Source organism: Nuphar pumila, chromosome 6 (genome assembly GCF_984573655.1).
Source record: "Nuphar pumila chromosome 6, dmNupPumi1.hap1.1, whole genome shotgun sequence".
NCBI classification, from domain to species: Eukaryota; Viridiplantae; Streptophyta; class Magnoliopsida; order Nymphaeales; family Nymphaeaceae; genus Nuphar; species Nuphar pumila.
The window spans coordinates 26,865,943-26,878,907 of NC_143254.1; the positions used below are offsets into that span (position 1 = coordinate 26,865,943).

At 36.4% G+C, this 12,965-nt stretch overlaps 1 protein-coding gene across 2 annotated transcripts in view; it reads right to left on the reverse strand.

Annotated features, from left to right (window-relative positions):
- TED3 (Pex2/Pex12 N-terminal domain-containing protein / zinc finger (C3HC4-type RING finger) family protein) overlaps positions 1–11,859 on the reverse strand; it is a 34,463-nt gene extending 22,604 nt beyond the window's left edge. For both annotated transcript variants that reach the window (XM_090011414.1, XM_090011412.1), the window contains exons 1-2: positions 11,633–11,859; positions 4,514–4,725 (exon numbers count right to left, since the gene is read on the reverse strand). In XM_090011414.1, coding sequence (XP_089867540.1) covers positions 4,514–4,675 — 162 coding nt within the window. In that variant the 5' untranslated portion in view covers positions 4,676–4,725; positions 11,633–11,859. The remainder of the gene's footprint in view (positions 1–4,513; positions 4,726–11,632) is intronic.
- Positions 11,860–12,965: the final 1,106 nt, after the last annotated feature.

Consider the following 12,965-nt stretch of genomic DNA (forward strand, 5'->3'; position numbering starts at 1 on the left):
AATTTTCATAAGGATTTGACGCAGTTTACCTGTCCGTTCGCCAGATTTACGAGAATCTGTCCAAACAAGAAATTCTCGAAATCACGTAAGATGAAATCGTCACTTTTGCATCTATTGAGTCTTGTTTCGTAAGTTTCTTTTGTGGTGTCATGTCCTGGAATAGAGGACACTCTGTTCTAGTATAGAAACCCATGAAAGTTCGTTAGTTTCTGTGTTTAGAATTTTGGTTCTTTTCCTTTATTTTCAATTGTTTTTTTTTTTGCATTTTTTAAGAACTAACCTGGTCGTGTGGAGTTTGTGTTTTGTGTGTTTGTTCTTGTTTTTGCAGGTGGCTATCATGGGTTGGAGGTGTGGTGTCAAAGTGGATGCACAAAGATCGACACCCGCGGATTCGGATTGTAGTTGCGAGTAAAGGCGGATGTTTCTCTTTCTTTTTGTTTTCATTTTATTTCTTAGTTAAATAGGGCCTTAGGCCACATTTTGGGTTGTAATTAATTTTCTTTCTGTTTGCGACTTTGTAATAGGTTTTTACGCGCTTGTTTGTTGCACTCTCTTTTATTTTTTTATTATTAAGGCAATAAAGGCGTGCTTTGTTTGGAATACAAAATTTTTCATCTCATTCCCTGAGTTCGACCCGGATCTCACCCTAGTGTAAACCAGTTTTTATTATTTGGTGTTCAGTTTACAGATAACATTTTATTGAAAATAACTTTTAAAATATCTTTTATAAAACTTATGCCAAAAGGCAAGAAGGCCAAAGAGCACCTTCAAGTTCCTTAGATTACCCTTGGGGGCATCTTCTTTCTATAAATTTACCTCTAGGTTCTTATTTAGAATCATTTGGCATTGCATGTGAGGCACCTTTTTGTCAATTGTATGTTTACATCCAAGTGTTTTCGTCATTCGATATAACGATATAGCCGGTTGGACGCAACCCAAATCTGATTTAATAGAACCATGCTGGATGTCAATGAATTGGATTTTATCCTATATCCAATTCCGTTTAGTTGCATTTGGCAAGCCAAAACCTTTGGTGGTGATAGTTTAAATATATCCTCTTAATTGAGGGTTTAAGCTTATGCTCCTCTTCTTTTATGTGTTTTAAGAAATAAACATGTTCTTAATATCTAGGTTGACTCAAGCTTAACCGAGCTTTGCTCTAGGCTGGTTTGGTGATATTTGAGCCCCGCTTGACCGGCCTAGGCTCTAAGCTCGGGTTGGCTCATGTGCAGCCCTACTCGTAATGACCTACATGATTGAGGTCCCAAACCAATTCATAACCATGCATATAAAAAACCTTCCTTAAAAAAACCATGCATATAAAAAACCAAATGAATTTATACTCAGATGCATTCTAAACCCTACATAGGGTAATTTACATATAGTTATTTAATCATATAGTACATTTACATTCAGTCACCACAATTTTCAAATATTTAAGATAAATATCTATTTAAGAAATTGTGGAGATGATTACCTATGTTACTTTATATATCACCTGACTATAGTTAACTCTTCAAAACAGAAATTTATCTTAAATACTTCAAAAGTAACAGATATGTTATACATTAGGTACCTATATGTAAATTACTAATGTACAAAATGTCTACTTTTGGGTCTATCTGATGACTTCAGTCTCATGTCAGCGGACATGATGTGAAATGGAGAGCCATGGATATGGCAGAGATCATGCCTAAATCAGCCAATCTAAGGTCTTCACCTTTTGAGGATTTGAGATGAAATTTTCCTCTAAATCAAGGTTCTTTGGGTTGGGCCAAGCATCATCCATTCTCAATTCTGAGGATCTCAAATCCTACCTTGGATTTGAGAATTGAGGCCTCTTTGATTTGCATCCTATAGATCTCCTAGTTATTAAGTTCCTTTTTGGGGGTTCTTGTTGGAAAATCCTAGAACCTTAATTTGATTGTTGTTGCTATTTTTTAGCATGGAAGTAGGAAAGATCTATCGTCTGTTAAGTTTGTATTTTGCTTGTTAGCGGAATCCTAATGGAACTTATGCCTTATTGTTTTTAGACAGATTTTTTGAATACCTTCTTTGTTTTTTAAACTCTCTTTTTTTTGTCTTTTTTTAATCTGGGTGGGAACGTAGAATCTATTGGTTCATTGGGGATTTATTTTGGATTTGTTTGTACTGAGAAACTGGTAAATCTCATATATTTTGAATTCTTAAAATGCAATTTTTTTTGTGATATTTTTTTTTGGAAAGATAATCATCCATTTGTTAGCATTTCCCTTATTTCTCCTACCCTTTGTCGAGTAAGGATGTAAACAAACTTTTTTTTTGGGTGTACTCATCATAATATCAAGTCTTTTTGAATAGTTTTTCAATGCCTGTGTGTTGATAAATTGCGCGGAGAAAATACTAACTTTTGTGTGTCGAGTATGAGTTGAACCTGCGGTGCGTTTAACTTTTTTAGAACATAGAAACTGTATACCTTCAAGTTTTTGAACATTGTTTGTTTGTGTAGATTCAGTTATGAATGCTCTGCACTGAATACCTTAGTTATGATGATGTTGTACACACAATACAGTTATGTTCTTCTTTGCTGATGAAATGGACTCGTTTTTGTTACTACTGTATTGCAATCCTATATGAAGGTTATTTTATATGTTGTTCTCAGGCTAATCTCAATATCCTGATTTAGTTGAAAATAAGTATACCGTGGATGGTTCTTTGATGATTGTTACTTTTTCCTTCTATTTTGCTTACCATTTTACTTTTCTGGAAGTTTCAACCATAGTTGTAAAATATAATAGGATAAAGCAGTTTGTGGCAAGCAATGACGATGAGTTCAGCATTCAATTAAAGCTTCTCTTTTGAGCTAGCAATGTTGTTCATCTTCCATGACTCCGATGTTTGCCTTCCTAAGAACTTCCTAATACTATTTGTGTTGAGTATTCAAAAGTTATGACATTTTTTAAAAACTGTGTCCTTCATTTCAAACTTCAATGTGAATTTGTTCTACACTAAGATTTTGAAGTTAGCATGCATTGAAGATGTTAATGACTTTGGATTGAATTATGAACTTATTAACCTCCTTTAGACAACATTGGCGAAGGTCCCCAAACATGCTCTAACAGACTCAATTATTCTAGACCCAAACGATAGAGCATGACTTTATCCAACTTACAACTTTCGCATTCTTTAGCATGCCCAAGTGGACAAAAGATACTAAAGTCGTGAGCTGAAAATGTGGCCAAGCCGCTGATGCCATAAATGGAATCCTCCAAAGCTACAGCTCTTAAACTGATTTTTGATCCTCTCTGCAAGCTCATATCTAGCCAATCTAGGTAGTAGCCAATGCAGTCTCAAATGGTTTTGCACCAAGAGTCTTGTTCTCGGTCTCTTCTGCCATTAACTCGGATAGTGCCTGCATAAGGGTGGGAAAGGATGCTCAATGAAGAATCCCATTGTGCACACTATCAAATTCAATGCGCAGAGCCATGAGGAGGTCTATGACCTGCTGCTGGTCCTTAAACTCAGCTTCAAGTTTTTTGCATTCCCCACCCTTCTTACATTTGGAACACTTCACATTCGGAAGCATAGGGAAAAGAGCATCCATAATTATTGAAACTCTGTAAAGAAGGGTTGAATTGACTTGCCTTCTTGCCTCAAGTTCTTGAGCTCTTGAGACAGTTGATATCTGTGAGCTCAATTAGACAGCTCAAAAAGTAACCCCATATTTCTTTAGCTTCTTCAAACTTCACAATATTCAGAGCAATATTTTGCTCACTAGAACTCAAAAGCCAGGATTTAACCTTGGCATTATCTCTATCCCATTCATCAAAAGCAATCTCATAATTTTCATCATCATTTTCCGGCTTTCTTTTGGACTCATCTAAATATCCACCATATCATAGGCCCTTCCCAACTGTTCTTACATATTCGACCCAGTAGGAGTAATTGGTCCCATCCATTGATGAGGATGATGTGAATAGCATCCTTCTGCTCCATAGTCCATACTTCATAAACCCCAAACTACAATATTCAAGTACTCTACACAAACTTAACAGCAGCAACAAACAAGAACTTGCAAGAGTCTAACACTGTAGTACTTCAACACAAAATGTCTCACTCTAAGAAATCCACAAGAAGCAACACCGATTTTTTTGTGACTCGTTGTTCTATGTCATTTTTCTCAGCTATCTTTATGAATTTTCAAACAACGTATTCAGTATTTAACCATTTTTGACATTGCATGTATTGCTAACTATGGGTTTGACCAACTGTACAAACTATAAAAAAGTTCCATTCACATATTGACCTTTTTTTTCTAAAGACTTGGACTGCCCTTCACAACAATGACCGAAAAACAATTAAGCTTGTTCACACATAATAGCATGGAAATAAGATTACACACAATAGCGTTAACTAAACTGCCCTTGGTAAATATGCCACCGCTTTGGTTATAAGCAAAAAACCAATAAAGTGATGTAGCTCTAGAACCACAAGAAAAAAAAAGAAGGGCATTAAGGGATAAGTGAAGGTGGACCTGCCACATGTTCCCAGGGTTCATTCCCTCGGAGGACTCTTCAACTTCCAACTTCAGTGGAGGAGGGATGTTGTTGGCAAGGCCAACACCTTGAATCTTTACGATGGGAGGGCCCCCTCCTTGGAGATCCCCTCCATCCCTCCCTTCTCTCTCCTCTGGCATGCCTTAGCCCACGTCTCTTCTTGCTTCCTTTGGCTGACAGAAGCAATCACCTGAGTAATTTCTTAAAAAGTTAGTCATTTATCTAAAATATTTGGAACCTAATGAAGATAAATATGAATTTGCCATACATAAATATAAAATACCCTTTTAGTTTTTAATAATCCAGTCAGTGAATGTGAATGTATAACAACTTTCAATGAGATCTTTATTTGCAAGAGCTAATTTTCTGGGTAGCTCATATAAGTCCACATTTGTCTATGTTGTGGTTTTCAGATTTGTAATCAACGTTGTTGTTTCTATATTTATTGATGATATAAAACTGTAGGTCCTGTTTGGATGTGTTTTTATTTTTTGTAAGCATAAATAAGAAAATATTTTATAAATAAAAATTGTTTCTTATTTATAAGAAAATAATTGTTTGGATTGCAAACTATTTAAACCTAAGATGATGGCAGCAAGGGAAGAGGGATGACGATGGTGATAGAATGGGAGAAATAGAAAGAAAAAAAAGTCCGCTTTTGTTTAACAAATGATGGTTTTTATTTTTATTTATGAACACTTGTTTAAAAAATAAAGATAAACCTATTAAACATGAAATATTTATTTAAATAAATACAAATGAAAAATAAGCTATTTATAAAACATACAAAGGAGAGGGGTTTAATAAGTTACTGCTAGATTAACTTAAGGTCCCCGCTGCCCACTAGAGAGTATACAAGCTTCGACCTTGCGGCAAGGGATTCCCTCCTTGGTTTTAGAACCATCCAATGTCATATTAGGACATACAAATGTCCTTTTAATGGATGGATGGATGTAAAACAAAAAGGCTTAATTTAAGGTGTGCTTTGGCAAAAAGGAAAATTGGTAGAAAAAGAAATTCTCTTTAGTTGTTTTTAGAGATCTGACTCATGGAAATTGTTGGTTAAAGTGGGCCCTCTTATTTCAGGAAATCATGTTACTGTTTCTATAGGTGGTAACCCAAAATACCATGAAAATCTTAGATTGGTGTAACTTTTGAAAACTTAATAAAGCTCCATATTGATTTGGCATAGAAAACTCCGCCTGTGTATAACTGTTTAGTTATACACTGCCGATCCCAAGCCCGGATAAAGGAGGAGGGTTAAGGTAGGCCAATGACAGCCAGCATAAAAACTTAGTCATACCCTATGAATATGAACCAATATGAGAATTTCGTTGGGGCATTCCCTACTGAGTGACGCGATGTACTCTATAGGCCCGGAGACAGTGATAAATGGGCAAGGGTTGCTAGGTCGTCGCCCAGAAGCGACGCGTCACACCGGCGCCCGGGTGTGGTGTCAAATAGGCAAGGGTTCCCTCACTTTGTTGGACGGGTGAGGGTAAAGAAGTTAGTCCAAGACCATAAAATTAGGTTAGCCACTTGGAACATAGGATCTTTAACTGGTAAGTTGGTAGAGTTAGTAGATGTTATGTGTATGAGAAAGATTGATATTTTATGTCTACAAGAGACTAAATGGGTAGGTGAGAAAGCAAAAGTGATAGAACCTTGGGGATATAAGATTTGGTATACAGGAATAAATAAGAATAGGACTGGAGTAGGGATTATTATGAGTCGTGAGTTTATAGATAATGTAGTTGAGGTCCGTAGGAAGGGTGATAGGATTTTACTTATTAAATTAGTATTAGGTACGAATATTATTAATATTATTAGTGTTTATGCACCTCAAGTAGGTTTAGATGATTCCATTAAGCGTCAATTTTGGAAAGATTTAGATGGAATAGTACAAGGGATATCTTATGGAGAAATGTTTTCATCGGCAGTGACCTTAATGGACATGTAGGCATTAGTAAGAATGGATTTGAGAGTATCCATGGAGGCTATGGTATAGGAGAAAGAAACGAAAGTGTTTGGTTTGTCCTATGATATGATCTTAGCAAACACTTGGTTTAGTAAGAGGGAGTCTCACCCAGTAACATTTAAAAGTGGGGTTAATACGAGTCAGATAGATTTTTTCCTACTTAGAAAGAGAGATAGGGTTTGTTGCATCGATTGTAAGGTTATATCGGGAGAAAGTGTAGCTACACAACATAGAGTCTTAATTTTAGATCTTAGAATTAGACAATGCTGCAAAAGGGATAGACATAAGATATATCCTAGAATTAAGTGGTGGGCACTAAAAGGAGCTAAACAAGGAATGTTTATAGAGCAGGTAGTTAAGGAAGTTGATTGGTGTCTCGAGGATGATTCAGAATCAATGTAGAATAAGATAGTGGGTGGCATGAGAAAGGTGGCTAAGGAGGTATTGGGTGAGTCTAAAGGCGGTGCACCGCTAGGTTAGGATACATCATGGTGGAACGAGGATGTCAAATTAGCTATTAAGGTTAAAAGAGAGTATTATAAAAATCTAAGTAAGAGTCGTGATAATGAGAATTTGGAGAAGTATATGATAGCAAAGAAGGAAACTAAAAAAGTAGTTCGAAACGCGAGGGATAAGGTATATAAGGAGGTTTATGACAAGTTGGATACCAAAGAGGGCGAGAAGGATATTTATAAGCTTGTAAAGATGAGAGATAGGAAATCGAGGGATCTGGGTATGGTTAGATGTATCAAAGATGAAACGCAAAGGGTTTTAGTCAAAGATGAGGAGATTAAGGAGAGATGGAAAGATTATTTTGATAAGCTATTTAATAGAAGTCATGCTCAGGATCTTGGAGACTTCTCCATTCCTTTTCATGAGATAAATCGTGACTTCATGCGCAAAATTCAAAAGAAAGAAATTGTAGAGGCTTTGAAGAAAATAAAATCAAGACGGGCAGTTGACCCAGATGATATACCTATCGAGGCTTGGAAATGCTTGGGAGAGAAATGTTTAGAATGGTTGACAAATCTTTTTAACAAGATTTGGCAGACAAATAAGATGCCTAATGAGTGGAGGAAGAGTACTTTGGTGCCTCTATATAAGAATAAGGGTGATATACAAGATTACACAAACTATCGTGGTATAAAACCAAAGTCACAGGGACTCGGCAAAGCAGATGCCGCACCCACATCGACGCAACGCGACACGGGTGCGCGTGCGGCACCGGGTGTGGTCAACACGACCCTGGGTGCGGTCAATGCACCCAAGGTCATTTAAGTCCAATTTTTAGACTTTTTTTCGCCCGATGAAAAGCGAGTGAGAGGAGGAGGATTAGGGCAAAAATCCTCGTGAAGCCTAAAGCCAATGCCGATGTCGACGATCTCCGACTCCTTCCGGCCGCTCCTCCTCAGTTCTCAAGTATGTCTCCTTCTGACTTGCTTTCTCTCTCACTCACGGTCTCTCTTCTCTCCGTCACTCTCACTGTCTCTCTCATAGTCTCTCTTCTCTCGGTCACTCTAACTATCTCTCGCTCTCGCTCTTCGTCACTCTCACTATCTCTCTTCTCTCTGATTGTATTATATGTGGGTCATTAGCATCTAGGGTTTTTAACTTTTTATTTATAGGCTTTTTGGACATTTCAAAAAAAATTCAATAATATTATTTAGGGGTTTTGGGCATTCCAAAAAATTTTCAATAATGTTATTTGGGGGGTTTGGGCATTCCGAAATTTTTCGATGAATTGATGATGCTATAGAGGTATATTGTTAATGAAATTTGTATTTATTTTTTGGGGATCTTTGACTATTTGATTTTGGGGCTTTTGATTCTATGCTAAAATGGGTTTTGTGGAGCTTCTTGATTTTTTATTTCGTTTACAATCTATTTTATTAGTTGCTTATGCTTGATGACTTAAGGTCAAATGTTACTTTCATCTTTTTTGAAAAGTCGTTCTATCAACCATTGCTTAAAATGTGTTGCTATGTTATGGGCATGTAATGGGTTTAATTTATTTGTTTTGGGATTGATTCATTATCTAAGTTCAGTTCATAGGATTATAAGATCTACCAAGTTACAGAAGTTATTGATTTGTCAATATTTTAAGGTGCAGTTGCTCACTTTCCTGTTTCAAAAAACACAAGGTATTCTCTTCATTCAAGTTCTTCTGTTGGTTGCTCTTCGTACAGGTGTATGCTTATATGTGTTTGTACTCGATTTTAGTTTCTGTTGCATGGTCATAATTTTGCTGCAGTTCGTTCCATAACTCATTTAATGACACATGCTGCGGAAGGTTTAATGTTAGAAATATGAAGTTACATTGAATCACTCAAGCATGTATATGTTCATATAACCTGGTTAATATACCCCTGTTTTGACCAGTCCAAGCATATAGTTGACTAAGAAAATGGTCTATCTGACTATGCCATGACTATGCCAACCTTGAAACTGTCAAGGTTTCTCTTTATATATATATATATATATATATATATATATATATATATATATATATATATATATATAATAGTGTTACTGTTAACTGTTAAAACTTCAAAATTATATATATATATATATATTTTTTTTTTTTACATTTTTGCCCCTGCCGCACCCCCGTACCCTAGGTTTTTGAAAGTGCCGCACCCGCACCCGCACCCGCACCCATGTGACATAGTATAAAACTCATGAGTCATACTATGAAACTTTGGGAGAGGGTGATTGAATCTAGGTTGAGGAAGGTTGTCATGATATCGGAGAATCAATTTGGTTTTATGCCTGGAAGATCAACTATGGAAGTTATACATCTTCTTAGACAACTTATTGAGAGATATAGAGAGAGGAACAAAGATTTGCATATGGTTTTTATTGATTTGGAGAAGGCATACGATAGAGTACCTAGGGACGTTCTCTGGTGGACAATGATGAAAAAAGGTGTTTCTCTCAAGTACATTAGTATAATTAAAGATATGTATGAAGGAGTAGTAACCAATGTCCGCACTTGTGGAGGGGTGACAACCAATTTTCCTATAACTGTTGGGTTTATCAAGGATCTACTTTAAGCCCTTTCCTATTTGCTATAGTGATGGATGAGCTTACGAGATCAATTCAAGAAAATGTGTCGTGGTGTATGTTGTTTGCTGATGATATTATTTTGATTGATGAGTCTAGAGTTGGGGTTAATGCTAAGTTAGAATTATGGAGACAGACATTGGAAGCAAGAGGTTTTAAGTTGAGTAAGAGTAAGACAGAATATATGGAATGTCGGTTTAGTAAGCAACGAAGTAGTGATGGGAGTATAGTGAAGCTTGGTGAGCAAGAAATAACGGTGGATGATTGTTTCAAATATTTGGGATCTATCATTCAAAAGTATGGAGAAATTGATGGAGATGTAAATCATAGGATAAAGGTTGGGTGGATGAAATGGAAAAGTGCAACTGGAGTATTGTGCGATCGTAGAATGCCATTGCGGTTGAAGGAAAAGTTTTATAGGACGACTATTAGGCCTGCTTTACTATATGGTACGGAATGTTGGGCTGCCAAGAGACATCATATTCAAAAAATGAGTGTAGCTGAGATGTGTATGCTTAGATGGATGTGTGGAAATACAATAAAAGATAAGATTCGAAATGAGGAGATATGTAAGAAGGTAGGCATTGCACCCATTGAAAATAAGATGAGAGAGAATCGTTTACGGTGGTTTGGACATATTCGGCGAAGGCCTAATGATGTTCCAGTTAGAAGGATGGAGAAATGGGAAAATATATTAGTTAAAAGAGGTCGGGATAGGCCTAGGAAGACTTGGATGGAGATGATAGGAAAGGATATAAATGCTTTGAACCTCACCGAGGACATGGCATTGGATAGAAATGATTGGAGGAGAAGGATTCATGTGGAAGACCCAGAATGAATTTCTTTTTTGGTTCATATCGCCGACCCCAATTGTTTTGGGATAAAGGGGTAGTTGTTGTTGTTGCTGTTGTATTGATTTGGCATAGAATGTAAGGCCCACCAGATTTCTCGGAACAAAGAATTCTCAGCTAGGTATCTATACAAACCCTTGATATAAGTGATTAAATAAATTTAACTGATAGCAATATTCCAGATCAAGAGGGAAAACCTACTCAAGATAGATATTTATATTAAAAAAAGGTACTTTACGAAAAGACACCTAATTTATCAGCTATTAGAGAAAACAGTCTACTATTTATTTATTACATTAAGATTCTTGCTTTTATACTTTATGTTTAAGATAAATGTGGTCTTAAAACATTTAGTTGACTTTTGATTACTCAAAGAAAGTGAATAAAATACAGTCATCATTGTTTTGCTTAACAAAAGATCATAAGATGATATAAGATGAGTTTTATGAAAAGAATGGTTGGTATTCTCAGAACTCGATATCTGATTGGCCACCTGAGACTCAATGACTTGAACGAGTCACAATTTCTTATTTAGTTTACTAAAACATAAATAATAAACATATACATTATAATTACATCTAAGTATCATCCAAGTTGTCTCCCAAGCCTCCATTCAAATGCATAATAATATCATAAAAACAGAGGCTTTGAGAGAGGAAAATTAGTAATTAAATAGCCCAACAAAAGATCAAGAACATCATGTTCCAAACACTTCACAAACAATTGGAGTCCATAATGGGAGGATATAAAATTTTAAATTTCTAATAGTATTCATGCAAAACTAGGATGATGACACATTCGAGCCCGTTCACTCATCACTGCAGCAATCGAATTGAGGCTTGGCGAGATAGATTCACTACGCAAGATTATCAACCGAGCAATTAAAGCCCACCAAACACTTCACCAAAAACTAGTTTCATTAAGCAAGACTATCAACCAGATTAATAAAACCTACCAAGCACTTAGCAAAATATTAAATTTATCTACAATGACAACAAAACGATTGCAACAGAATGACAGACCTCGTAGGTAACACCCAAAATAAGTTACACATGCACAAAAATCACAAAACCCATCTGTTATTGGAAGGGTAGAAAGGTAGACAAGAAGGAAAAACACCGAAAATCCGAGATGAACAGGGTGCGCTAGCAACCCCCTTTTCGCGACACAAACAGAGAGAGAGAGAGATTAGAAGGCAGGATTACCTTGTCTCTGCTACTTTGCTTCAGAGTTGAGAGAGAGTCGAGTGGTCTGTTGAGATTTGACGGACCCTCGCGAACTCAACGGCCGGGCACCACCGCCACAGAGAGAGAGAGAGAGAGAGAGAGGGCGCCCCGGGTTAAGCGTTGTCACCACCACCGTCGGTGGTTCTCCAACTGGCCGGAAAACTCACCGGCGGTGAGAGGGTAAAGGGGCAAGCCTCCAGAAGGACAAGGTTTCGAAGGTTACTGGTTTTAGGTTTTAAGCATTTTTTTACAGGAAAAAATTCTATTTAAATGCCAACATTTCACCCTTATCCCAAAAAGGAACTTACTTCTCCGAAATTCGTAATATAAGCTATAGCTTTTCTAGAAACTGTCAAGTGAGAGCCTTATGTCAACATCCAATGGTTTGGAAAACTTGATTCTTAGTTATATGCCTAAATATACATGCTTCTACTAGATGTCATCAATGATTTTTAATAAAATAAATGTTGGGGTGGAAGGCATGTGTGCAAGAATATCGGCTAATCTCTTCATGTAGTCATTCAAGTTTAAATAGGTCACAATAAAGTGTTTTTTTGTTGACATAAACACCCCTTTTCGACCAAGCCATTTCATGACAAGATATATTCACTTTCAACCATAAAACAACATCCTCTAAGTCTCCATTCAAGAAAAGAGGACTTCAACTCTCAAATGAACCAAGAATCAAGTCAATCTCATGTTCCCATCAAGAGTAATGACCAAAATGAGGTGACTTGCACAGTCAAAATCCTATTTTTGGTTTTATTTAACTTTAATTGTATTTTTTACCAGTAAAACAGTTGATTTGGGGCTTTTGTTTAATAGATGGATTAAAGTTAAGATGTTATCTTTCCAACGCATACAAAATCATCTTAAATAGACATCTGGGTGAAAACTTATGGCCAAAGAAAACTAACTTATCGCTAATAACAAGTCAGTTGTCATTGATACTTAAAATGTTGTCATCAACATTCCTTGAATTGTCATCAGAAATGGATCCCTTGACACAATTGTGGCCAAGATAACACTTGTCATCAAGATGGCTCCATTACCATTTGGTTCAAATTTACACTTCAGTTAGAGATAAACCTTTGAAAATTTCCTAGCTCTATCCCAGAAGCCCGAAAACTAAAACCATTGAACTTGACCTTTATTTTGGAATCTCAGAAAAAACTATAGCTAATTTTTTAGCTCAAAAGCTTAGCTTCCATGCTAGAAGACATTTAGCCAATAAGAAAGTGACCTTCGTGACAATAATTGCAATGATCTTGCCACATCATCCATGAATAGATTTGAATATCAGGATTTTAGA